Below are 24,601 nucleotides of genomic sequence, written 5' to 3' on the forward strand. Positions count from 1 at the left end.
AGTAATTTGTTTATCAGGAGGTTATTCTAATCTAATTTTGGCCATATTTGCTATTCCACACTATCTGTGCTTCCCAGCGTTAGCAGCTTGCATGTCTTGAAGGAAATTAGCTGAAGATGGTCTCAGAGGCATTTGCTTAGCCATTATTTAAGGGAGTCAGGGGGAGGCAGAGTGAGCAGAGCTCAGGGTGAGAACAGCCAATGGAATTTGTTACATTTTCCGTGATGTTAGCATGATGGAGCGGGACTTACGGAGGGCGAGAGCACCCGGAGCTGCTTTTTCAGAGCTGCCTCTGGTGAATCCTAGAACATCTTGTAGTTACTTCTCCCCATTTCCCTCTTGCTCTCTGATAATCTGTTATCTTCCTCACCTGGTCAGGAAAACACCACGTAAGGACAATGCCCTTCTGCCTCCCCGCCCTGCATGTAGCCCTCATTCCGTATCATAGTATACTTTGTGATCCTTTTACTGCCAGCCCTCAACGAAGTGGGAAGGAGGGTAGGGAGTAAGTAGGGAGAAGATGACTGTTTATTAGAGTACCTGCAATGAATAATGACTGCTAATAATTATGGAACACAGCACTTGCTAGGCACTTTACACAAGGCATCTCATTCTCAGTAGAGCCTGTAATATTATGATCCCCATTTTACATGCAAGAAAGGTGTAATTAGGAGAGGTTGGTGACTTGCCCAAGATCCCATGGTAAATGAAGAGCTAAAATTTGAACTCAGTTGTGACCATTTCTAAAGGAGAAAAGCTTCATATTTCAAAGATTATTCCCGCCTTCCACATGGAGTCAGGAAACTGGACTCTGGGTTCAGTGCAGCCATAGATTGGCTCTGTGACCTTAAACTAGTTCGTTGCCATTACACTTGACTTCAGTTTGATTTTTCAAAAATGGAAGGGCTAGCCCAGGTGAGGAGATTAGGAATTCTTTAGTAGCAAAACCTTTTTTTTTTAAAAATAAAATCAGTTAGGGAAATTGCAAGCATAAAGCAAAAAATGGGGGGTAAGAGGGGGGCAATTAACGACAGCATGAGCTTTTCCTTGCCCCTCCCTTTTCCCTGGCTCTTGATGGACACTGAGAAACACCCAAAGAAGTTCCTGAGGGGCCAGAAGAAATCAAGTTTGAAAACCTCTGAAATAGATATACTCAAGGGACTCTTCCAGAGTCCGGTCTGTTGTTTGAGATTACAACTTAAAAAAATGGGCTGACACTTTCCTTAGGAGGTTTGAAAATGTGTTAAATTTTACTATGCAGTGTCAATAAGGAAGAACTAGTAAAGTTTGACCTGGAGGAAGATCCAAAATATTGTTCTCATCCTCCAGCCCTAGTCAAGTAAATTCTGAGTCTCTTGGGACTAACAGACCTAATTAAACAATTGAACTGGACCTGACTCAGTGAGGAGGGTCAGCTTCCAGTTGGGATTTTACTGGCAGGCAGGATGAGCAGTATAATTCCACGTTCCCAAGGTGGCCAGGGTGTTCCCAGGCACTCATTCTGGGTCCAACACAAGCCGTGGATGGTGGTGTTGAGCTTTTCTTGCTTGATACAAAACTCTTGGCCACATAAGATATTGTTGGGCTGCAATTGCTGCTAATCCTGGTTCTTACACTCATGCAGGATGCTGACTTTCATCAGGAGATCCTGTCAAGACTTAATTCTATCTCAAGGGCTATTCCTCTGACCTGTATATCTGCTTGTAGGTTTCGGCAATGTTCTTTCTTTGACCATAGTATAAAAGTGCTCAAGGTGGCTTGGGGACATGTGTGCAGAGTGGTGTATGTTTGCTGTAAGCTCGGAGCTCTTACTCTGAAAGAGTGAGTCACAAGGCCGAGCGCGGTGGCTCACGCCTGTAATCCCAGCACTTTGGGAGGCCGAGGCAGGCAGATCACAAGGTCAGAAGTTCAAGAGCAGCCTGACCAATATAGTAAAACCCATCTCTACTAAAAATACAAAAATTAGCTGGGCATGGTGGCATGCACCTGTAGTCCCAGCTACATGGGAGGCTGAGGCAGGAGAATCACTTGAACCTTGGAGGCGGAGGTTGTAGTGAGCCAAGATTGCACCACTGCATTCCAGCCTGGGTGACAGAGAGAGACTCCGTCTCAAAAAAAAAAAAAAAAAAAAAAGAAAAAAAGAAAAAGAAAAAAAAAGGGTAAGTGACAGTGGAGAATAGCACTTGCTCGGTGGTCACGGTGCAGGCTCTGGAGAGACTGTGTGGAGCTGAACGGTGGCCACTGTGGCATGTTTCTTACTGACTCTGTGCTACACTTCCCTTGTCTGTAAAGCAGGGAAAACCACATGCTCCAAAGATAATTAGTAAGATTTAAACAAGGTGATGTTTAAAAGAGTGGGAGTACAGCGCTGGATCTTAGTACATCTCAATAAAGATGAACTCTTGTTTTATTGTCATCACCATTTCAAAAGTCCTGGAGGTTTCAGGAACTGATGATATAAGGGCATAAAGCCTGATGAAATGTAAATTTGTCTCCCAAGATCTTCCTCGAGGGTTGAATGATATCTGGTTGTTTTTAGAGTCTTTTTTTTTTTCAAGAAGCTTTTTCTGTAAAAGCGCCAGATGATAGTAAATATTTTAGGGTTTGTGGATCACACAGTTCTGTCACAACTGCTTAATTCTTCCCTTATAGGACAAAAACAGAAACAGACAACATATAAAGAAATGAAAAACTTTATGAAAATGGGCTGTGGGCAATTTGCTGACCCCCTACTTTAGACTATGTGAGCCTCGGATCTGGGGACTCTGTTCCATTCATTCTTATTTCTTAAGCTATTGACTCTAATGTGTTTTATACAGCAGACACTCAGAGTAAGTTATCTAAATGAACAAAGGAATCAATGAATAAGTGAATGCGTGCAGATTCAACCCTACTCAGTCAATCCGCATGTTCTTACTTTGTTTTACTTCAGGGAATCAAAGGTTAATAAGTTGATGAGTTCCAAATGTCTTAAATTTTAGAACATGTATCATCCTGGCATAATTGATGACTGGCTATGGATTGATGAAGATAAATATCACAAAGATTTAAGGAGATAGACAAAAATATAAACATTTCGTGACTCGGAAAGTACACCGTGGCTTCCTCATCACTTTCAGGATTGACTGTACAATTATTTATTTATGTCAAAATGTACCTCAGGTGTTTCCTAGCACCTTCTAATAATAGCACCTTTTCATATATACAATCTCATTTAATCTTCAGCATGGTCCTGTCAGACAGGTAAATATTTAATTATTCAATAACTGTAGTTCTCAACATGAGTGATTTTGCCCCAGAGGGAGCAATTCGCAAGGTCTAGAGACATTTTTGTTGTCATATCTGTGGTGAGAGAGGGTGTGCTGCTGGCATCAACTGAGTAAAGGCCAGGTTGCTGCTGAACATCCTACAAATGCATAGGATGGACCCACACAATGAGTAATATCAGCCCAAGATGTCAACAGTGTGAGGTTGAGAAAAATAGTGTTCTATAGAGAGGACACTGAAGCCGAAAGAGATTGGCTGACTTGCCTGAGATTGTGTAATATGCACTTGGCATGTTGGGACTAACCTCTATCCCTTCCTTTCACTACTGCAGGGTTTTAAACTTTTTTTGAAATAAATGAATGTTTATTTTTATTTTTGAATGAAATCCTTTGCATAGCCACTGACTATAAACGGATGACAGTGAAGCTACTCTGGGGACAATGGAAGTTAGAGATCCTGCTCAGCCTTTTTCTTAGTTCCTTCCACCAGTCCCAGGGGCACACACTATGGCAACCACTGCCCACAGACCATGAGGCACATAGAGCACCAGACATCTCTTGGCACCCCTGACCTTCCATATGTCCCTGGAACTGCGACTTTTTTTTTTTTTTTTTTTTTCTGGTTGGGGATGAAGCATCCAAGTTATGCTTCAATAAAATGCATTGCACAGAGGAAGAGAGAATGGAAGCATTGGGGTCACATATGAGGCTATTGATTGCTGGTGCAGCCCAGGTGATAGGAGAGGATGGCCATATCAAGAGTGGTAGGAGTTGAGTTAAAAGGAGAGTGAACACGGCTCAAGGTTCTGTGATTGCATAGTGATAGGGCTCTGATGACTGGAGGAACACCAGGGTCCTTAGTCTCGGGCCGAATTGGATAAAACGACACAAACACACGTGGAGTATTTTTAAGGAGTGGAGAGTTTAATAGTCAAGAAAGAAGGAAGAAGCCTCCCCATACAGAGACAGAGGGAGGGGGGCTCCAAAGCCGAGAGAGGAAACCCTGAGTGCGGCAGAAATCAGCCAGTTATATGAGGAGGCTGGAGGAGGGAGTATCTGATTTGCACTGGGCTCAGGGGGTTGGTTAGACCAGACGTGTCATTCACATAGCCCAGGGAAAAGACTGGCCCTCCCACCCTAGCCTTTTAATATGCAAATGCAGGATGCCATGATGTTCTACACACATAGGGATATGTGGGGGCGACCATGTTGCCAGGCACATGTTGGGGCAAGGGCAAGAAGACATGGGTGGACCCAGTTTCTGATGGTGGACCCAGTTTGTAATGGCCTTGATTTGCATATCAAAGCTGGCCAGCCCAGCTCTAAAAGCCGGGGCTCTCCTGCTAGACAAGAAACGTTCTGGTTCTGGAGCTCCTTTAAAAGAAACAAAAACTTCCCAAGGACCCCCTTTCCTCTCTATTTGCCTAAAATAATTTCTTAACTCCTATAACAATAGTGACACACTATTGGCTGACAGAAGGCTGAAGGGTGGCAGGCTCAGGGGTGCAGAAACGTTTGCTATTTGCCTCTTCCTCATACACTCAGGGCCTAGAGGCAATGCAGTGTGAACCCATTCATGAGTGATACTTGCAACACAGGGCAGATTTGCTTTCCTGCTGTCTATGTTGGTTGTCTGTACTCTGGCCAGAAGCAGGCAGCACCACTGGTGGACAGACAGGTGCCTTAAATATCAAGTAGGGGAGAAAGGAAGGTGAGGGAAAGCCTCTGATTTTCTTCTTCTTGGTGTAAATCCTGGCTTTCCTCCTTAAGTGTCATCCTCTGATAAGTTGACAGTGGACACAGCAAAGTCAAATCAGGTGGAAGATTTTCTAGACCTGGAAAGGATAATGGCTTGTCTTGGGGTTTAGCAAGTACTTCCTTCCCCACCCACAGTCTAGACTCAAAATAAAACTTTCCATGGATAGGAAAACTCCTATACAAGTTTCTAGGCCTATTTCTAAGACAATTATTCTGAAGTGCCTTCTTGCAGAGATGCAAACACAACAGAAAGGCGAGTGAGAAAGTCTCAGCCTGACAGATTCCCCCACTTTTGCACAATCTGTTGGGATGAGTCTCAAAATGGTGGGGGGTCACACATCCTGATCCCTGCTTACCTTTCCCGTCAGCTGCTACTACTGTCACCTTGCTTTCTTCACCTGGCTTTAGCTCCTGGACTTTTCGTTATTTGTACTCACCAAGCTTTTGCTTTATCCACTTGCTGTGTGCCCTTGAGGTTTGAAGAATTTCCTATCCCCAGATCTCTGCATCCTGGCTCCTTCCTGTCACTCATGTCTCAGCTCCAATGCCTCCTCCTCAAGGGTCTTCCCTGATCATCCAACCTTCCAACCTAAAGCAGCCACCCTACCTCATCACTCTTGCCACTGTTTTGTTTTCTCTGTATCACTTGTCTCTATGTGAAATCGCCTTGTTTAGTTTTGTGTGTGCATATTTGGTATCTGCCTCCACCCGCCACTCCTATGGGACTGTAAACCCCATAAGAGGTGAGATTTTGTCTATTTCATTTTCTGCTGCATCTCTGCTGTCAATAATAGTGCCTGGAACAACTGGTATATCGTAGTTGCTAAATAAATGTTTGCTGAATGGCTTAAGGGTAGTACCTTGGGTTTTGGGTGTGTGAGCATGGTTTTAGTTTATAATTTACTCTCTGCCTAGCCATAGGGAGAATCTGGCTTTCCAGACAAAGGCCTATATGGTTATTTGCATCTAAGAAGCAAACTTTCCAAGAGTCTACCATGTTAGAGAATTTTCAAACTAGCAATATTGAAAAATCAACCATTTTTTCCTCAAATCTAAGTCTATCATCAACTGTGAGGTCTATGCCATTTTTTATGTGCCACTGAATGAGAAAATGCTGTCAGTTACAATGAAAACATCACCCTTGGTAAGAAGCACCTTAATTTCAGAAATGCTAAAATGTGGATAAACATATGCCTGAGGATTGATAAAGTATGATGTGACTCCTCATATGGAATGTAGAATATTGACTCAGAAGAGTTTCGAGTCTTGTGGCGCCTTCTATGTTTATTTTTTAAGTTTAGTTTTTATTTTTATTTTTTTGTAGAGATGGGGATCTCACTCTGTTGTCCAGGCTGGTCTCAAACTCTTGGCTTAAGCAATGCTTCTGCCTTGGCCTCCCAAAGTGCTGGGATTACAGGTGTGCCCCTTTCTCTTAATAGGTGCAGCATTGCAACCTAACGTCCTTCATTAGACATTGTATGTGCTGAGGGTGGCAGAAGAGCAGAGATGTGTAAGGAAGAGAAAGGTGTGGATTCTGAGGCTTTACTGAGAGTAGAGAAATTCCTATGGTTTGGGACTAGTTCTGTGGAAAGTTATTAGAAGGAGTTGAGGATTTAAAAAAGGTAGATTAATCTAGATTTAAAACAATGATCTGAAGTGTAGTTTCTTACCTGTTCCGATTTCTGGAGCTTAGGAAAAGCATCTTTAATTTTATAAAGGCAGTCAATTGAGAAAACAAGATTTGCTTGAAACCAAAATTTACTTTATAGCCAAGTTTTTTGAAATGTATCTACTTTACAAAAAGAAAAAAGTACCTGTAAGCTAATTCAAAACCATCATTCTTATTTGAGCAAATGATAATGAAGTATAATTTCCATTATGGATGGCATTAGGCTTCCTTATGCTTTTGTACATATCTGGCTGTTTTCCTTTGCACCAGCCACTCCTGCAGCTACAGGGCAAGAGGAGGGGCAGTTGACTCCACCTTTCCTCAGTGGTTCCGCACTCACACCTGGGCCTGACATTGCTGGGCTGGCCTCATTGTGTCATTGGCTGGATGTCATGAAGTCCTCAAAACATCTTCTCTAGGGACTCAAAGAACCATAGGCCATTTATTTGGCCCTTAAACCTTCTTAAGTTTCCTCTGAAAAATCAACTCTTACCACAATTTAGGGCCCTGAGAGAGAGCAGAGAAGTTGGAGGAGGGGGATTGGCTAAAAGCCACTCCCTTCAAGCACTGCAGGCTGTATCTCCATTAGCCTTTCAGAAATCTTCCCCAGGAAGCTGGATTAGTGGTAAGAACTAAATGTCTTTACATAGGTGCAAAGAATGTACACTATGCTGACAGCCTTGTGAGATGATGAATATGTTTATTAGTTCAATTTGTTCATTCCCCAAGGTATATAGGCATGGAAAGATCACATCGACCTCCATAGACATATACAATCATTGTTTATCAATTAAAAATGAAAGTAAAACTAAAAAGGGGCTTTGAGACTACCATGGGATGTTTAACCTTTGGAGTCAGATGAGGAGATTTCATGTGAATCCTAGATATGCCACTTATAAGCTCTGTAGACTTAAATAAGTTGTTTAACTTCTCTTAACCACTGTCTTCATTTGTAAAAGAGGGAAAGTAATACTTTAAGCATTTTCATAAGACAGATGATCCATATAAGATGATTAGCCTAGTGCAGAGCACATAGGAAATATTTAGTAAATAAATATTCATGTTGTAATGTGTTCTGATGGCAAAGTAGACAGCTTGCTTTTCGTGTAGTATGATTTAGAAGACTTAGTAGAGACTACTTTATCCAGAAACATCTTCTAAATAGACTCCCTCAAAAGACCTCTAAGATCATCTGTTGCAAAGTCAAGGGTATTGTATACTATAGTTAGGGACACCACTACCTTTAGTCTTACTAATGTCTCAGAAATGGGAATTCTTGGGTGGAAAATTGCAGGGTTTGAGAACCATGGTTTGAAGTGAGGGTTTCAATGTGGAGTCCTGTTTGGGATCAGGCAAGTTTTGTGATATAATTGCTCAAGGTTGGGAGGAAGGGATTTGGAAGCAAACTTTGGATAGTAAGAGTTTAATCCCCCCAGTTATGTGGTCTTCTGTTCTGAGAGGGGGGTTTCTATCCTGAAAAAGACTAGTTTAAATGTCAGTAATTCAGATGAATGGATTTTCAGGAAGGCTCTGAAACAGTAGAGCTATTTAATTTTTCTGGGCAAGAATAGTTTGGGGTATGATATGTCATGGTACTCTGTATAGCTCGAGGTGATTTCTGTTCTCAGGAATGGTGAAGGGCCTCGAGTCCTTGTATTTATTCTTATATATGTCTTATGAAATGTAAAGGTGGCATATTAAGCATGTAACTGCTATCAGTCATATGGATCTTAGAGGATTAACTAATCTTCTAAAAAGCCTTTAGGGTAATGAGACTCAATACATGTACATTTTGCCAGAGAGGGAAATTTGCAGGTTTATATCAGGGACATAGCCTTTAATGGCACCTAGGATAAAATGGAGTGTGAACTTCAGCATGCATAAAGAGGAGTGTTTCATTGTATGTATGAGAGTGTCTCAGAAGAGGCAGCAATGTAGGACTGGTGGCTATTTTGGGGTGAGAAGTCATCTACATTCCATGGGGATTGAAAAAAATGATTATAAGTTTTACTTATTTTGAAATTTTTCCTTTGGCTATGTATCGGTGAAAGGTATGTGAAATTTGGATGCCATCTTTGTAGGGAAAGGAATGATCATTTATTGAGCACATACTTTATGTCAGGTGCTGAGTTATGTTTTCAATTATTATAATGGACTTGTAAGAATGTTTCAATTATTTTTATCTTTTTTATATTGCTTAATATTTACAGATGATGGAAATTCAGTTCAGAACGGCTAAGTGTCCTTCTTAGTCCATTTTGTGTTTCTATAACAAAATCCCTGAAACTAGGTAACTGATAAAGAGCATAATTTTTTTTTTCTTACAGTTCTGGAGGCTGGGAAGTCCAAGATCAAGGGTGTGGTATCTTGTGAGGGCCTTCTTGCTGCATCCTCACATAGCAGAAGGTGAAAGGGCAAGCTAGCAGGACACTGTGTGAAGCCTCTTTTACAAGGTCTTTAATCTCATTCACAAGGGAAGAGCCTTCCTGACCTAATCATGTCTTCAAGGCCCCACCTCTTAATATTATCACATTGACAACACCTGAATTTTGGAGGGAACATGTTCAAACCATAACATTGAGTAGCTTAACCAAGGTTACACAGCTAGTAAACACTAGAGCCAAAAGTAAAATCAGTAACTAGGGGCCCCTGAAGCTTCTGTTCTCGTTGTTGATATGGTTTGGCCGTGTCTCCACTGAAATCTCATCTTGAATTGTAGCTCTCACAGTTCGCACGTGTCATGGGAGGGACCCAGTGGGAGGTAGTTGAATCATGAAAGTGGGTCTTTCCCATGCTGTTCTCATGATAGTTAATAAGTCTCATGATATCTGATGGTTTTAAAAGGGGAATTCCCCTGCACAAGCTCTCTCTTGCCTGCCACCATGTAAGATGTCCCCTGCTCTTCTGCCATGATTGTGAGGCCTCCCCAGCCTCACAATTCACAGTGGAACTGTGAATCAATTAAACCTCTTTCCTTTATAAATTACCCAGTCTCAGGTATGTCTGTATTAGCAGCATGAGAACAGACTAATACATTTGTCTGTAACAATAGAGAGCCATTGGAATAAAAAAAAAAAAAACATGATGATGATAGTGATAGTGATAGTTTCCACAGGCAACAGATACTGTACCTATTATATATCAGGCATTGAGCCATCTACTTTATATGTATTATCTCATTTAATTCTCTCAACAGTCTCACAAAAGAGAGATTACTATTGGTTTTATTTCAGATAAAGACTGAGTGATAGAGCTGTAAAGTAGCATGCTCAAAGTCACACAGCTAGAAAGCGGTGGAGCTTCTGGCCATATGCAAGAATTTCAGAAAGACAGTGACAGGAAGTTGAAGGATCTGCCCACAGATCAGGATGAGCAAGGCAGTGAAGGGCACATGAGTTCAGAAGTCTACACTCATCTGTACGTCTCATTTCTGGAGCTGTGGCTGTTAAAGTGTCCAATACATTACTTTGCTGCAGGCTCCCACATTTTCTCTGCTTAAGGTCATCACTGCTCCCAAAAAGGATGATGCAGTTCCGAAATATGGGAAATAAAGAGCAGTGATAACAACTTCCTTCAGTTTTGCCAAAGAAGAAGAGCAGTGGGCTGCTTGCAGGTATAATTATCCAGAACGCCAACCATTTCTCCCCACCAGTCTGTTGTGGGGCCCCACATTACCCAGGAGAAATTCAATTTTTTGAGTCTTGAAGGTTTCTAGGCTTTCCTCTTTAGACCACAAACATCTTTATAAAGATGGTCGGGATCTCCAGTGCCTTCAGGAGCTAGGCAGGTAATTCACTTCTGAAGGAGCTGGGGTTAGACAAAAAAATGAGTTGATTACTGTGTCAACCTGTGGATTGCTTCCCCTGCTCACTCGCCTTGACAACACTGTGTGGCTAATAGTCTGTGGGTTACCTGTTTGTAACACCAAAAGGCTCCATTTTTTTTTTCCCTCCAGATTGTCAAAGTTTGTTGTAGAACGCATGAGAAATAAAACTACAGAAAAGTCTAAATAAGCAAATAGAATCATCAGTTGATCCCCGATCCCATTAAGTGTTCTTGTTACCTTGGCATATTCCCTTCCAGTTTTTAAGTGTAAAAATCTGCATCAATGGGATCTGCCCTAAAGCGACACACGTGAACCTCAGTTAAGAAATACTTGGGGTTAAAATAAGGATATCACTAGGTCCTGTTTCAGACTGAGAATTAGCTACAAGTCAGGCCCTTGGAAGATAGAACCCGGAGAGATAAGTAGAAATAGAAGAATATAGAAGGGTGAGTGGGAGGTAAGGACAAAGATAAATCTCCTGTTGTTCATGGATTTGCCAAAGGAAAACTGGCCAAAAAAAGATCTTCAGCATGAGGCTGGCAGCGAGGGCCTGATGGAGCTAGGGGGTGCCAGGAAGCAGGGTCAATGCTTTCAGGGTGGGGTAGAGGAGCGGGTGAGGTGTTAAAATTAAAGCTCCTCAGAACTCTCTGTCCATTCCATCCCCCTCCTCCAACCAGTTTCAAAGACATTAATGTAGGCCGGGCATGGTGGCTCACACCTGTAATTTCAGCACTTTGGGAGGCCGAGGTGAGTGGATCACCTGAGGTCAGGAGTTCGAGTCCAGCCTGGCCAACATGGTGAAACTCTGTCTCTACTAAACATACAAAAAAATTAGTTGGGTGTGGTGGCGTGCACCTGTAATCCCAGATATGTGGGAGGTGGAGGCAGGATAATCGCTTGAACCTGGGAGGCAGAGATTGCAGTGAGCCAATATCGTGCCACTGTACTCCAGCCTGGGCGACAGAGTGAGACTCTGTCTTAAAATAAATAGATAAGTAGATAAATAAAAAACAAAATAAAAGACACTAATCTACTTAGAAACTTAAAAAAAAAATTAAGCTACAGGATTTTTTTTTTTCAAGGAAAATCTTAGGGAAAAGCTGTTTATGTAAACAGACTATAGCAGAGCTGGTGTGTTCCAAAGAGGGGGACCTGAAGCCCTCTCCACACCTCTTAACTCTAAGCCCACCCACAGCAGTGTTCAAAAACGCACCTCATCTCTGCTCTGTTTGCCCTGGCCCTGAGAAGCAGTGCTTTCCTCTCAGATCTTCCAGAACTCCTCTAAGTTGCTGATCCCAGTGACCCTCATTTTATTCTTTGTTCTTCTCCATATTTGCTCTTTCTCAGTTTGATGAATCTCCTCTTGTCGCATTTTAGATACGTATTGACTTTTGCACAACTTCCCAAGACATTCTCAGAGAAAGATTGACGGGTGTAGGGTCACGGGGGAAGGAGGTTTAGCTATTTTAAATGTTAGTAAACATGACAGTTTGTTAGGGATTAACAGGAAATCATGAATAAAATCATTGGGATTTGATAAGGGATTTTTCTCCCAGACAATTAAAGATTTTTTTTTTCATTATCTTTCTCCCCCCACAAAAAATGTCATAGATGAAGGTCACTGGGATAACCCATTATCAATCTAATACTCTTAAAACAGATAAAAGACAAAAGTCCTTAAGCTTATGCTGCCATAGGGCCCCTGTGAACTGTTGTTCTGGCATCTTTTTAGCAGGTGATACTGTCCTTTAATACCTACTACTTAATTCTCAATTTTCTTTTAAACATCAGATATTGAATAGTCTGCAAACTCCTTTAGGCAATAAAGAACTCTCATGCTCTATGGCCAAGATCTGCCAGGGAGTGAAATATTTTTGATACAAAAGAGTAATTCATTAAAGGTGATAATGAAGGCAATTCAAACCCTCCACAAACAGCACCAGGTGAGTAAAGCTCGTCGCTCTCAATTTAGGGTCATGTTGTAAAGAGAGGGAAAAAAAGAAGAAAAAAAAAAACTGCACAAGTGGGCCAAAAATTTCAGTGGGGCTCAGTCGAACTGACAATTTGGAATTTGACAAACAAGCAGAAAAAAAGGGAGTTTTATTAATATTATGAAAAAAAATCCCTCTGGAATAAAGCATTATATTTCCATGTTATTTTTTGCACTCATATGCTCTTACATGGTCTTAGGGAGAAATCTGCCTTTGAGATGAAATTTTGCTTATCTGATTACACCTCAGGGGCTCTCCCTCGCACACACTCAGCCAGAAGCACATACTGTCTCATACACCAGTGTGAGTGGCTTAGATGATGGAGAGATGCGGTAGTGAGAGAACGGAGCTACAAAATTTGGGCATTCTGATTGAGAGTCAGCCGGTTAGAGCCCTGCAATGCACCTAGTCCCTAGGAACTGAGAGGATCAGGCATCTGCTGGACAGATCTGAACCAGTACGTGTTTGTCCACCAACCCTGTAGCCCAAGGAGCTTAACCTGAAAAGTAGCGTATATTAACTGTTGAGAGAGGTATCTTGGACTGTTCTTCTCCCTCTGTTTTAGGTCCATAAAATAGGGTTTTATGGGAGGTCCCAAACAGGAATATTGAACTAACACAGAGAAGTCAAGGAGTTGAAAAGGTCCCTGTCAGATATGAGAAAGCCCCATACTAAATCCCTGCTGGGTGGACTTCCGAACTTTACCTGAACGTTTTCAGCGCCCTGTTGCTCACTACCCTGGAGTCTATCCTCTTGTTGAACAGCCTTAAGTATGAAGAATTCCTTTCCTGAATTCAGCCTAGTGTGTTTTAATATCTTTCTTTCTTTTTTTTCTTTTCTTTTTTGAGCGAGGGTCTCACTCTGTTGCTTAGGACCATAGCTCACTGCAGCCTTGAACTCCTGGGCACAAGTGATTCTCTTGCCTCAGTCTCCCTAGTAACTGGGGCCACAGGTGCAAGCCACCACATTTGGCTTATTTTTATTTTTTGTAGAGATGGGGTTTTACTATTGTTACTCAGGCTTGTCTCCAAACTCCTGGCCTTAAGCTATCCTCCTGCCTCAGGCCCCCACAGTGCTGGGATTACAGGTGTGAGCCACCATGCCCGGCCCATGATTTCTTTCTAACTTGGTCTTGGGGTCTCTTTCAAGAGTGGCTGTAAGCCACTGATAGGGGATAAAGTTAGTTGGGGTGTGTGGGTCAAGTGAGACTCAGAAGAGGCAGCACAGCAAAACCTGTGAAATAACAGAAGTGTTTCTGTTGTTACAGACCCAGGAGAATAAGAAGAGTTGCTGGGGAGTTTGGAGGTGGCAGGGAGCTCAAACAGTGTCTGGGGAGAGAGAGGCCTGTTGTGGGACTGGGACTTTCTTAAGGTCCATGGCGTTATCTGTCAGGCTTTCCTGCAGGGGTTGTGGATTGGGCAGTTTAAAGAAAACACATATGAAGAGCAGGTCCTATTCACATGACTCTGGTGTTGTCCATTGGGTTTTACTGTGGTCGGCAGGTGCGGGAAATGTTGGGTTTTTGGTCAATGGGATGAGGGACAAGCAGGCCACATGGCAAACAACCATGTGGGGAGGGCAAGTTTTCGGTAGGTCAGAGGCAATGGGGTACGACTGGGTTTCAAGCAACTTAAGTCGTGCCTGAAAACAGATGTGGAGGCTTCAACTATATGAAACAAATTTATGAGTCTTGATTATCTATAAATTAGCTTCCATTCTCTTTAGAAAGGACACCCAACATATCTCTTACACATGGCAGCCTTTCAGATACTATATCTCACTCAGCATCCTCTCCTTCCCCACCTAATCTGATAACTCAACCGAAATGACAACCTCCTGGGTCCACTGACATTCAGACAGGAGGAATGGAAATCTGGTGGAAATCTCTCTGTGTCTGTCTCTCCTCCCACACTGTTAGTATTATGTTTTTGTTTGTTTGTTTTTCCGAGAATAAGGTACAGACTTCCATACACTCTAATTATGAATTTCCTAAAAACAAAAGTATCCTCTTACATAACCCCAGTTTATCAAAATCTGAAAATAAGCACTGATACAAAACTGTTAGTTAATCTACAGATCTTATTCAAATTCGACCACTGCCCAATAATGCCTTTTACAGCAAAAGAAAAAATTGTTTTCTGGCCCAATGTTTAAACTATAATTACTTATTATGCTGACTTGTCATGCCTTTTTAGTTTCCTTTAGCCTCATGTTTTGTTCTGTTTTGTTTTGCCTTTCATGACCTTGACATTTTCGAGGAGTGTAGGTCAGGTATTTTGTAGCATGTCCTTCATTTAGGCTTTGCTGATTTTCTTCATGATCCAATGCGGGTTATGCATTCTTGGCAGGAACACCATAGAAGTGATGCTGATCTTTCTCAGTGCATCATATCGGGGGCACGTGATGACTGTCCCATTACTGGGGATGTTAACTTTGATTACTTGGTTTAAGGTGACATCTGCCAGTTTTCATACTAAAACATTATTATTCCCTTGATGATTAATAAGTATCTTGTGGGAAATGCACTGGAACATTCTCAAAGAGGTGCAGCTGGAGAGCCTGTGATTGACTCTGCCTTCCCCTTTGTTTTCAGAGTCGAACGGCCGCAGGGCAGTGAACCGAGGCTACGTCACCAGCTTGCTCTGGCTGCACCAGGACTGGCACAGCCGTGACACAGCCAACACCTACGTGCAGATCCGACGGGGCTTGCTGCTCTGCCTCAAGCACATTTCTGCCCTCCGGTCCGGCAGGGAGGCCTTCCTGGCAGCACAGGGCATGGAAATCCTCTTCAGCACCACACAGGCAGGCAGCATGGGGATTCACTCTGCAGCTGGAGGCCAGCTGGGTGATTCCTGAAGGCTGTCATTTAGGAATCATCCCAGACAGAGCTGGGAACACCTCAATCTATTTCTTGTTGCCTGCGAAGGGCAGATGTTCCGGATTCAAGTCTTTATTCCAGGCCAGGCTTGGTGGCTCACGCCTGTAATCCCAGCACTTTGGGAGGCCAAAGCAGATGATCACCTGAGGTCAGGAGTTTGAGATCAGCCTGACCAAAATGGTGAAACCCCTCTCTACTAAAAATATAAAAATTAGCTGGGTGTGGTGGCGCATGCCTGTAGTCCCAGCTACTCAGGAGGCTGAGGCAGGAGAATCGCTTGAACCTGGGAGGCAGATGTTGCAGTGAGCTGAGATCATGCCACTGAACTCCAGCCTAGCTGGCAGAGTGAGACCCTGTCTCAAAACAACAACAACAACAACAAAACAATCTTCATTCCATTGATTCATTCATATATACTTAACATATGTTTGTTGAATACACACTACCAGAAGTGCAGTATGGCATAGTGGTAAGTGTTGACTCTAAAACTAGAGAACTGGATTCAAATCCCAGCTCTAGGGCCTACAGCTGTGAAACTTTGAAAAAGTCACTCAACTTCTCTGGGCCTCTAGATTCTTCAAAAGAAAAACAAAAGCAGAAATAACAAAACTTAGGTTGTCGTGTGGACTAAATAAGTCACTGTACAAATAGCACATGCCCAGAAGAGTGCTTGCCATGACTGAACTGCGTTTTGAGGATGAGCCATTATTGGAATAATTAGCAGTGGGATCTCGTGGTGGATATGACAAACGAGGCCCTTGAGCCTATAGGGAAAACCTCCTAGCAGAAGAATCAGACACTAAGTAAGCAAAGAATCCAATGAGGAAGATAATTTCATATTGCACTGTGAAATCAATGAAGTAAGGGCATAGGTCTACAGGGGCCACCATAGGTAGAGGGAGCAGGTGTTCTTTTAGAGAGAGAGGTCAAGTCATCTCTGAGCAGGTGACACCTGAGCTGAGACCTGAGTTATTGGAGGAGCTGGTCATGCTGGTCAGGCCAAGTTGCAGGGGAAGAGCATCCCAGGGAAAGGGGATGGTGTCTTCAAAGGTTTCTACTTATCAGCACCCCACTGGAATATGCATTCTAGGGATTCCTGGATTTCAACCTAAATACATGCCTTAATTTCACCTGATTAGGGCTAATTTAAATGCCATAGTTTGAGGCTACATATGCCCTCTCTGTTGGTGGTATAAGTGTTCCAAATATCCATCATCTGCTCACCCACCTTCTCTTGGGGCCAAGGCAGCCATGTTGCACACGCATTATGTTCCTATTATCTCCAGATTATGCCACCTCTGGACTCCCTTTTTCAGCCTTCTTGCTCCTCTATGGACACCCTCCAGTTTTTCTCTATCTGAGTACATCTGAGGTAATGAAGCCCCCAATGAGAGTGTTGTTTGTATCTGTAGACATTTCTCATTAAAAAATGGCCTTACCCCCGCCAAACAATAACAAAATACAGTGCTGCAAACCAATATCTAATTTCCTATCTGCTATCACCTCTGGATTTCTTTCCATCATTACAGCTTTCAAAGCTTCTCAGTCATGAAATAGCTATATTTTACATTCTATTTCTCAGGATGAAGCAGGGCTTTGAATTTTTCCAAGCTCCCTCTTGCTTTGTAAGCTTGTGGTCCCCCAAGTCTCTAATCCCTCCCAGTCCTAGTGCAATGGCCTCCTGCATTGCTGATGTTTAACAGACCCCCACTCTGGTCCAGGGTTTCACCATGTTCCTCTGCCCTCCATGTTATTGGCTATTTCTCTGTTCTGTGCTGAAAAACCAAACAAAAAACAAAACAAACAAGAAAAACAAGAGCAATAAAGGAAGAAGATGGTAACCACAGAGGGACATGTCTATGATAGAAATATGGTGGAGAAAACACCAAACGAAGCCCAGCATGAGAGGCTGTGAGCCTGTGTGCAGGTTCTTCAAAACAGTTCCTTTAGCAGGTCAATGAAGACTTCAGTTGCTCAGTTAAGCACATTAGCAAGAAGCTTCCAGCCTTGAATTACTGTTGGAATGGAAGCAGAATGTGAGTACACACAGAGTGTGCACTTTATAGTGAGGTTTCTCTAGCTTATATTATAATCTCTCTAAGAATCATATGGAAAAGCAGCCCAGGAGGGGCCCATGAGACAGTGCTGAGTAAATAGGCCATGACACACCTGTCGCCTGGAAGAGTGTGTAGAATGTATGGATGTCAGCCTCAAGAGGTTGAATTCCTCACCACCACCACTCACCCTTGCTTTTAGTCTTTTAAATAGTGTGCTCTTGACCAGGTGTGGTGGCTCATGCCTGTAATCCCAGCACTTTGGGAGGCCGAGGCGGGTGGATCACCTGAGGTCAGGAGTTCAAGACTAGCCTGGCCAACATGGCGAAACCCTATCTCTACTAAAAATACAAAAAATTAGCCGGGCATGGTGGCAGGTGCCTGTAATCCCAGCTACTCAGAAGGCTGAGACAGGAGAATTGCTTGAACCCAGGAGGTGGAGGTTGCAGTGAGCTGAGATTGCACCATTGCACTCCAGTCTGGGTGACAGAGTAAGACTGTCTCAAAAAAAAAAAAAAATTATGTGCTCTTCCAGAGGAAATGTTATCAAGTTTATGTGCAAAGTCTGATGTTTGACATTCTCCTGTTTTTTGGAAAATGATCCTTGCGGGTGAAAGATAGGCTGTCCTGGCTTAGAAACCAAATGGCTTGTTACTCTTCCCTGGCAGTCATAACCAGTGTTGAGTAGCCTCCCAGACCTGAGGTGAGTGCCGTGAGCACAGATGCCCTTGCAGGTGTACTGGAGTTAGAGCTGCCCATCACCCCTCCTCTCCCTTCTGCTAGAGAAGGCATGGGAGTCACTGGATAGTCAGCTCAGGGGCCTTGGATTTGGTGATGTTATTTCAGTTGCCATTTGCAGATTATGCTGCTGCTGCTGCTGCTGTTGCTGTTGCTGTTGCTGATGCCAGTAATAGTGATGACAATGTTAATGAAGCAGCAGCAGCAGCAGAGGCAGGAGGAGGAGGAGGAGGAAGAGAAGAAGTAGGAGAAGGAGATGACAGTTACTTTGAACTCTTACTATCAATATATCCCTTGACTGTGTTAGCAATTTATGCAGACTCTCCAATATTGATAATTTAAAAAGCTTTTGAGGTAGGCTTTATTATTATCTCCCTTTTTACAGATGAAGAAACTGAGGCACATAACTGTTAAGTAATTTTCCCAAGTTCACAAAGCTCATAAGTGTTGGAGCCAGGATTGGAATCTGGTAGTCTCGCTTGAGAGCCCATGCTTTTGCCCACTGTACCAGCAGCTCCCCAACTTGAGCATGCATCAGAGTCACCCAGAGGGGTCACTAAAGCAGAGCCCGTTGGACTCCATTCTTAGAGTTTCTGACTCAGCAGGGCTGTGGTGGGGCCTGAGAATGTGCTTTCCTGACAACTGCCTAAGTGATGCTGATACTACCGATTCAGGATCACACTTGGAAAACCACTGTCCTATATTAGTTTTATGGATGTGTATGATGTGCTTACAAACCTACTGAGAATGAGATTGACTGTAAAGGAACTTTTTAAAAGTCCTTCCTACACCTTTGCCATCATAATATTCTTCTTTGCCTTTCTGCTGAGGTCACTGCTTGCATTGTCTCTCTCTTGGTGACCCTACCTCTTTGTTTCCTGAGTCTTACATTTCTGCACAGATTCTGTAAACATCCCCTAAAAGTTCAAAGGCTGAGATCACCCATAGTGCAACAAGGGTGCTGTATAATGTAGTATAATGGAATCTTATTGGCGCTTTGCATGAGGAAAGAGGAAGAAGGATGACAATTTGAATGCAAGGTTAAAAAAAAAAAAGAAAAAAAAAAACTCCTACAAGGATGCCTGAGACAGTTGGAGATAATTATCAATTTGGAGAAATAGGTAACTGCAGAAGGAACAAACCTAGATAAGATAATCAGAGAAAAGAAGCACTCTTTGGAGCTACAATAGCTTAAGGGGCCTGAAAGGTTGCTAAAATTGCTGGTTTTCAAACTTGAGCATGCATCAAAGTTACCTAGAGGAATTGTTAAAACACAGATTGCTAGATCCTACCCCAGAGTTTCTAATTCAGTTGTTCTGAGGTGAGATGCAAGATTCTGCATTTCTAACAAGTTCTCAGGTGATACTGAGGCTACTGGTTTGGGTATCTCACTTTGAGAACCACTAGAATAAGGAGTGATACAGCCTTTTAAAAGTCACAGTTGCCACCATTTGCTCAGAAAGCACAGTAGGCCAAGTCTTGATTCATCAGGCTCGTCTCTGGCCAACAAGACCAAGGGCCTCAGCCTTGTGGACCTATGAAAGGAGGGACTGAATCCTAAAGGAAATATTACCAGGTTGGAATCAGGAGTTAGATACCCTGAAGGTCAGATTGGTCTGAGATCATTTACTATTGATTCAGTAAATGTTTTCTGAGCTCCTTTTTGGTGAAAGATGTTGGGGCTGTGTTCTATAGGGCGTTCAAAGATGAAGGTGATAGAGGACTCATCGTCCTCAGGAAACTTACTGTCCTATATGGGAAAATAGGATATGGATAATGCAGTATAGGCAGCAGGCGGGGGTAATAACAGACTTCGTGTAACCATGCACAGGAGGCCCTACTTGGTCTTGCCGACCAGAGAAGCCTCCAAGAAGGCACCCACATTTGAATGAGGCTAGGAGAGTATTTTGAAAAGTCTAAGAGAAACACTTGGTTTGTAAACTGTTCAGAGAAGCACAGGAGGTGGCCACAAGGCACAGACAGAGAGAGAAGCCATTGGTAGAAGCCATTGGAGAGTGAGTGGGACAACTAGGACGTTTTGGAGGGTCAGGCAGAAGGAAAGATCTTGGCGACAATCCAGAAGATATCAAGCCATTTCCATTTAAGATATTTTGATATTGAAGCTATGTCACATCTGCCCTTGGCCTTAGAATTTCTCATCTATGTTCAAAGAATCACTGCAAAGAGAAGGGAGAGAGGGGTTATGCCAGGCAGGCATAGTTGAAGAGCTGTGGTGTCACCTGAGACCTGAATGATAAGAAAGAACCAGTGCCATGAGGGTCTGGAGATGAGGGTTCCATGGAGAGAAAAAGGAAGTAAATGCAAAGACCCTCAGGTGGGGAAGTAGAGTGGGAGGTGGGTGAGCTTGAGAAACACAGATATGGCAGAGTGTTGTGAGTAAGGGGGAAGACATGAGATTGAGTTGGAGTCATGGGCAGTGCCAGGACATTTAGAGTTCCTTGAACCATGATGAGGACTTTGAATTTTATTTCCACCAACTTTTTTGTTTGTTTGTTTGTTTTGTTTTGAGATGGAGTCTCGCTCTGTTGCCCAGGCTGGAGTGCAGTAGTGTGATCTTGGCTCACTGCAGCCTCCGCCTTCTGGGTTCAAGTGATTCTCCTGCCTCAGCCTCCCGAGTATCTGGAATTACAGCCATGCGCCCCAATGCCTGGCTAATTTTTGTATTTTTAGTAGACACGGGATTTCACCGTTTTGGCCAGGCTGGTCTCGAACTCCTGACCTCATGATCTACCTGCCTCGGCCTCCCAAAGTGCTGGGATTACAGGCATGAAGCACCGCGCCTGGCCTCCATCCACTTGTAAGCAGGCACAAAGGAGGAGAAGACATGAATTAAAGAGATAGGGAAGGCCAGATCACGTAGAACTTCCTAGGGCATAAAAATAAATTAGAATTTTATTTCTATCAAGTTTGAAGCAGGAGACTGACCTGATACAATTTATGCTTTTCATTTTTTATTTTTGAAAAATTTTAAATTAATTGTAGTAAAATGCATGCAACCAAATTCACCATCTTAACTATTTTTAGGTGTGCTGTTTGGTCAAGTTAAGTACATTGTTGTATAACTGTCACTATTACCCATCCATCTCCAGAACTCTTTTCATCTGGAAAAATTAAAACTCTATAACCATTAAACTGATTTATGCTTTTAAAGGACCATTTTGGCTGCCATTTGGAAAACAGATTATCAGAGGGCACAAGGAGAAGGAAGGAGAGTAAGGGGAGGAATTAGAGTGTTGATAGGAGTTTAGGCAGGAGCTGTTAGTGGCTTTGGCTACATAGAAGCAGAGCTGGAATTTAAACCCCGGAATTTATACTCCTAGTCAAGGTCCTTTTCCACTAAAATGCCTTGCTTTGTTATCATGGGAATTATTACTAGGACTGTGCTCTGAGAAGCAGTGACTCCTAGCAGCCTCTTGCAGACTCCTAGGAGACTTTATGACACTAAGGATGCCTTCTTTTTTCCCACCGGCTAATACTAAATGCTTACTATTAGGCACTTTGCCTACTTTAATGCATTTAATTTGTACACAAAATTAGGAGACAGGTTGTGTTATTATCTCCACTTTGCAGATGAAGACACTGTGGCACAGAGAAGTGTATTAATTTGCCAGGGTTATGAAGTTAGTAATCTTCAGTCCAGGATTTAAACTCACGTAGTCTGGCTCCAGGACCTGAGCAGTTTGCTCTTACTTTACTTTGCCTATGTATCGTGGAAGTAGGGTATTTATTATGCCAAAGCTAATTCAAAGATGTTAACTGTGATGGAAGCATTGAATATATTAATTGAATGCATTCTTGTATTTCATCATCCCTTCCAGGTAGCAAATGTGTTATGGAGAGTGATGGGAAAAGGGAGCCTAAAATCTCACCTTTGCCTCCAATTCTGAGACATTGGTCCATAAGGATCGTATTTCCTGGAGTCTTGTCTTGTTTTGATGCATAACACGCATACCAACCCTGCACACCTTAGTCTCACCTTAGTCTCGGCCCTGCACAGCACCTATCCATTAGCATGAGGGAAATGTTGAGAAATGAATTCAAGAATTTCTGTTACCTTGAAACCAACGATCTTTGCATTCATAAGTATTTCCCCTACAGTGCAGCAGAAGGCAAATATAGCATGATTCCTAAGGCCTTGGGTTTTATAGATTGTAATACTCCCTTCAGCCTTCAAATTCAGTTCATGGTATGGCCCAATTTTTCAGAACATTTGAACTGGGCTTCATCCTTTCACTTGTTCGGTTCCACCAAAAAAGACACGATTATCTTTTATCATCAAAGACCATCACAAACATACTTGTGTTCCAAAATGTTGGCTTTTTTGACTGAATTCCCTGGCTTGGGCTGGCTCTATCTCTACCAAGGTTGGAGCTTAAAACATCATATCTGATAAGTCATCTCTTTCACCTTATCGCTTCCTCCTTCAGAGTCTGTTTTATTTTTGTCCCATTCCTGATACTTTTCATGAAACACTTGAGACCATTTGATCAGACCAAAGGGTGAAATAGCTTCAACTGTTCATTAGCCTCCATAATGAATTAGCCAAAACTAATTCATTTTCCACCAAGAGTATTTCCTACTGTGTATTCTGAGGCTGTTGATTCAGGACACCTGATGAGTATGACTGGCACACACTGAAGGGGAGAGAGCATCCTTGATTGCATTAACACATTTCATTTTGAAAGTTGGTTTACTTAAGGCTGGGCGCGGGGGCTCATGCCTGTAATCCCAGCACTTTGGGAGACTGAGGCACGTGGATCACCTGAGATCAGGGGTTTGAGACAAGCCTGACCAATGTGGTGAAACCCCATCTCTATTAAAAATGCAAACATTAGTTGGCATGGTAGCAAGCATCTGTAATCCCAGCTTCTCAGGAGACTGAGGCAGGAGAATTGCTTGAACCCAGGAGGTGGAGGTTGCCGTGAGCTGAGATCATGCCACTACACTCCAGCCTGGGTGACAGAGTGAGACTTTGTCTAAAAAAAAAAAAGAAAGTTGGCTTACTTATATTTTGGAGTCATTTGGGTAGCTTAAATTCATGGATAAATTTTTATTACTTTTTTTTCCTCCATGTTCTTTCACATGGAAGTACCTGTAATGTTGAGTCTGGAGATGCCATAGTTCAGCAGCACCACAGACATTCACACTGCCCTGTGGTGGGTACCTGGTATCCACCATCTCCACTTCTGTAACTTATTGGCCTCAGAGCTTGTTGCACCTTTTAGGAATAGCAAACTGGAGGACCCCACAAGTCATCTTCCTGTACCAAGTCAGTAGACAAAACATTTACAACGATACTGAAGAAAATGGTTGTGTTTTTGCCAAAGAGATACTGAACTATACTAACTCTCTGTCTCTCAATTTAGTGAACTTGTTCTTACATTTTTCACAGTGTCTGAAAAGAAGGGTCTTGTCATGTTCCATCAGTATCAAAATGTTACATCTGCAAACCCAATTTTTCTCTGATTTGGGAAGGTACCAAGAGGGATCAACACTGTGGGCTTTGAGAAGAGGCATGTAATTTAATTTAGGTACTTGGGATTCACTTAGTCTTTCCCTTTGATTTCATATTTTATCTTTTATAAAAAATATTTTTCTCTGCAGAAGACAGCTGAAAGAGAAAAGCAAGACTTCCATCAATTCAGCTGCTCATTCCCTAACGTAGGCAATAATTCACAGTGACACATGGGTGGCTGAGAAAAGACACTGGCCTCCTCTTCCCCCAGCTATCCTGAGCAATGTCTTGCCTTAGGCACAGCATCCCTTGAATGAATTTTAAGTCTATATTCAGACTGAATTCATTGCAATGATGTATGAAATGAGCAAGAGACAGAAAAGCACAGATTCTACATTAGACAAAATTCTATGTTAGAACGTTCAAATTTGACATTCTATATTAAGGCTGTTTACGGTCTGTCCATGTGTATAATTCATTAGCTGAAATACGGCTAGGAGACCGTGCTGTGTTACAGCTAGGAGAGTGTTATTAGCTGTGTTACAGCTAGGGGACTGTGCCCAGATGCTGGCGTCTGATATAATCTTCCCTTTGCTCAGAACTGCCTGGATGACAAGAGCATGGAGCCCGTCATCTCTGTGGTGCTTCAGATCCTGAGGCAGTGCTACCCTAAGAGTCCACTTCCCTTAGTCACAGCCAGCAGTGCCTATGCCTTCCCGGTCCCTGGGCACATCGCCACTGAACCTCCATGTGATCTACCTGAAGGTAAAATAAGTGGGTAACTATGACCTTTAAGATGAATTTTTGCATTTTGATAATGTTTCCCAGGAAAGTGTATGAAAATAGAATTAGTTGTTTCATAGGTCAACCATAATTGTCTATTAAGCTAATTAGAGACATACATGAAAAAGCAGTTTTGATTTTCATAAACAGGGTGAGAAAATA

General features: G+C 42.6%; 1 protein-coding gene across 3 annotated transcripts in view; it reads left to right on the forward strand.

The window, feature by feature from the left end:
• The window catches only part of AGBL1 (AGBL carboxypeptidase 1), a 947,782-nt gene that overhangs the window by 156,821 nt on the left and 766,360 nt on the right, over positions 1-24,601 (forward strand). For all 3 annotated transcript variants that reach the window (XM_065548375.1, XM_015453343.4, XM_015453344.4), the window contains exons 7-8: positions 15,104-15,312; positions 24,256-24,421. In XM_065548375.1, coding sequence (XP_065404447.1) covers positions 15,104-15,312; positions 24,256-24,421 — 375 coding nt within the window. The remainder of the gene's footprint in view (positions 1-15,103; positions 15,313-24,255; positions 24,422-24,601) is intronic.

The sequence above is a fragment of the Macaca fascicularis genome, chromosome 7, assembly GCF_037993035.2.
Source record: "Macaca fascicularis isolate 582-1 chromosome 7, T2T-MFA8v1.1".
NCBI classification, from domain to species: Eukaryota; Metazoa; Chordata; class Mammalia; order Primates; family Cercopithecidae; genus Macaca; species Macaca fascicularis.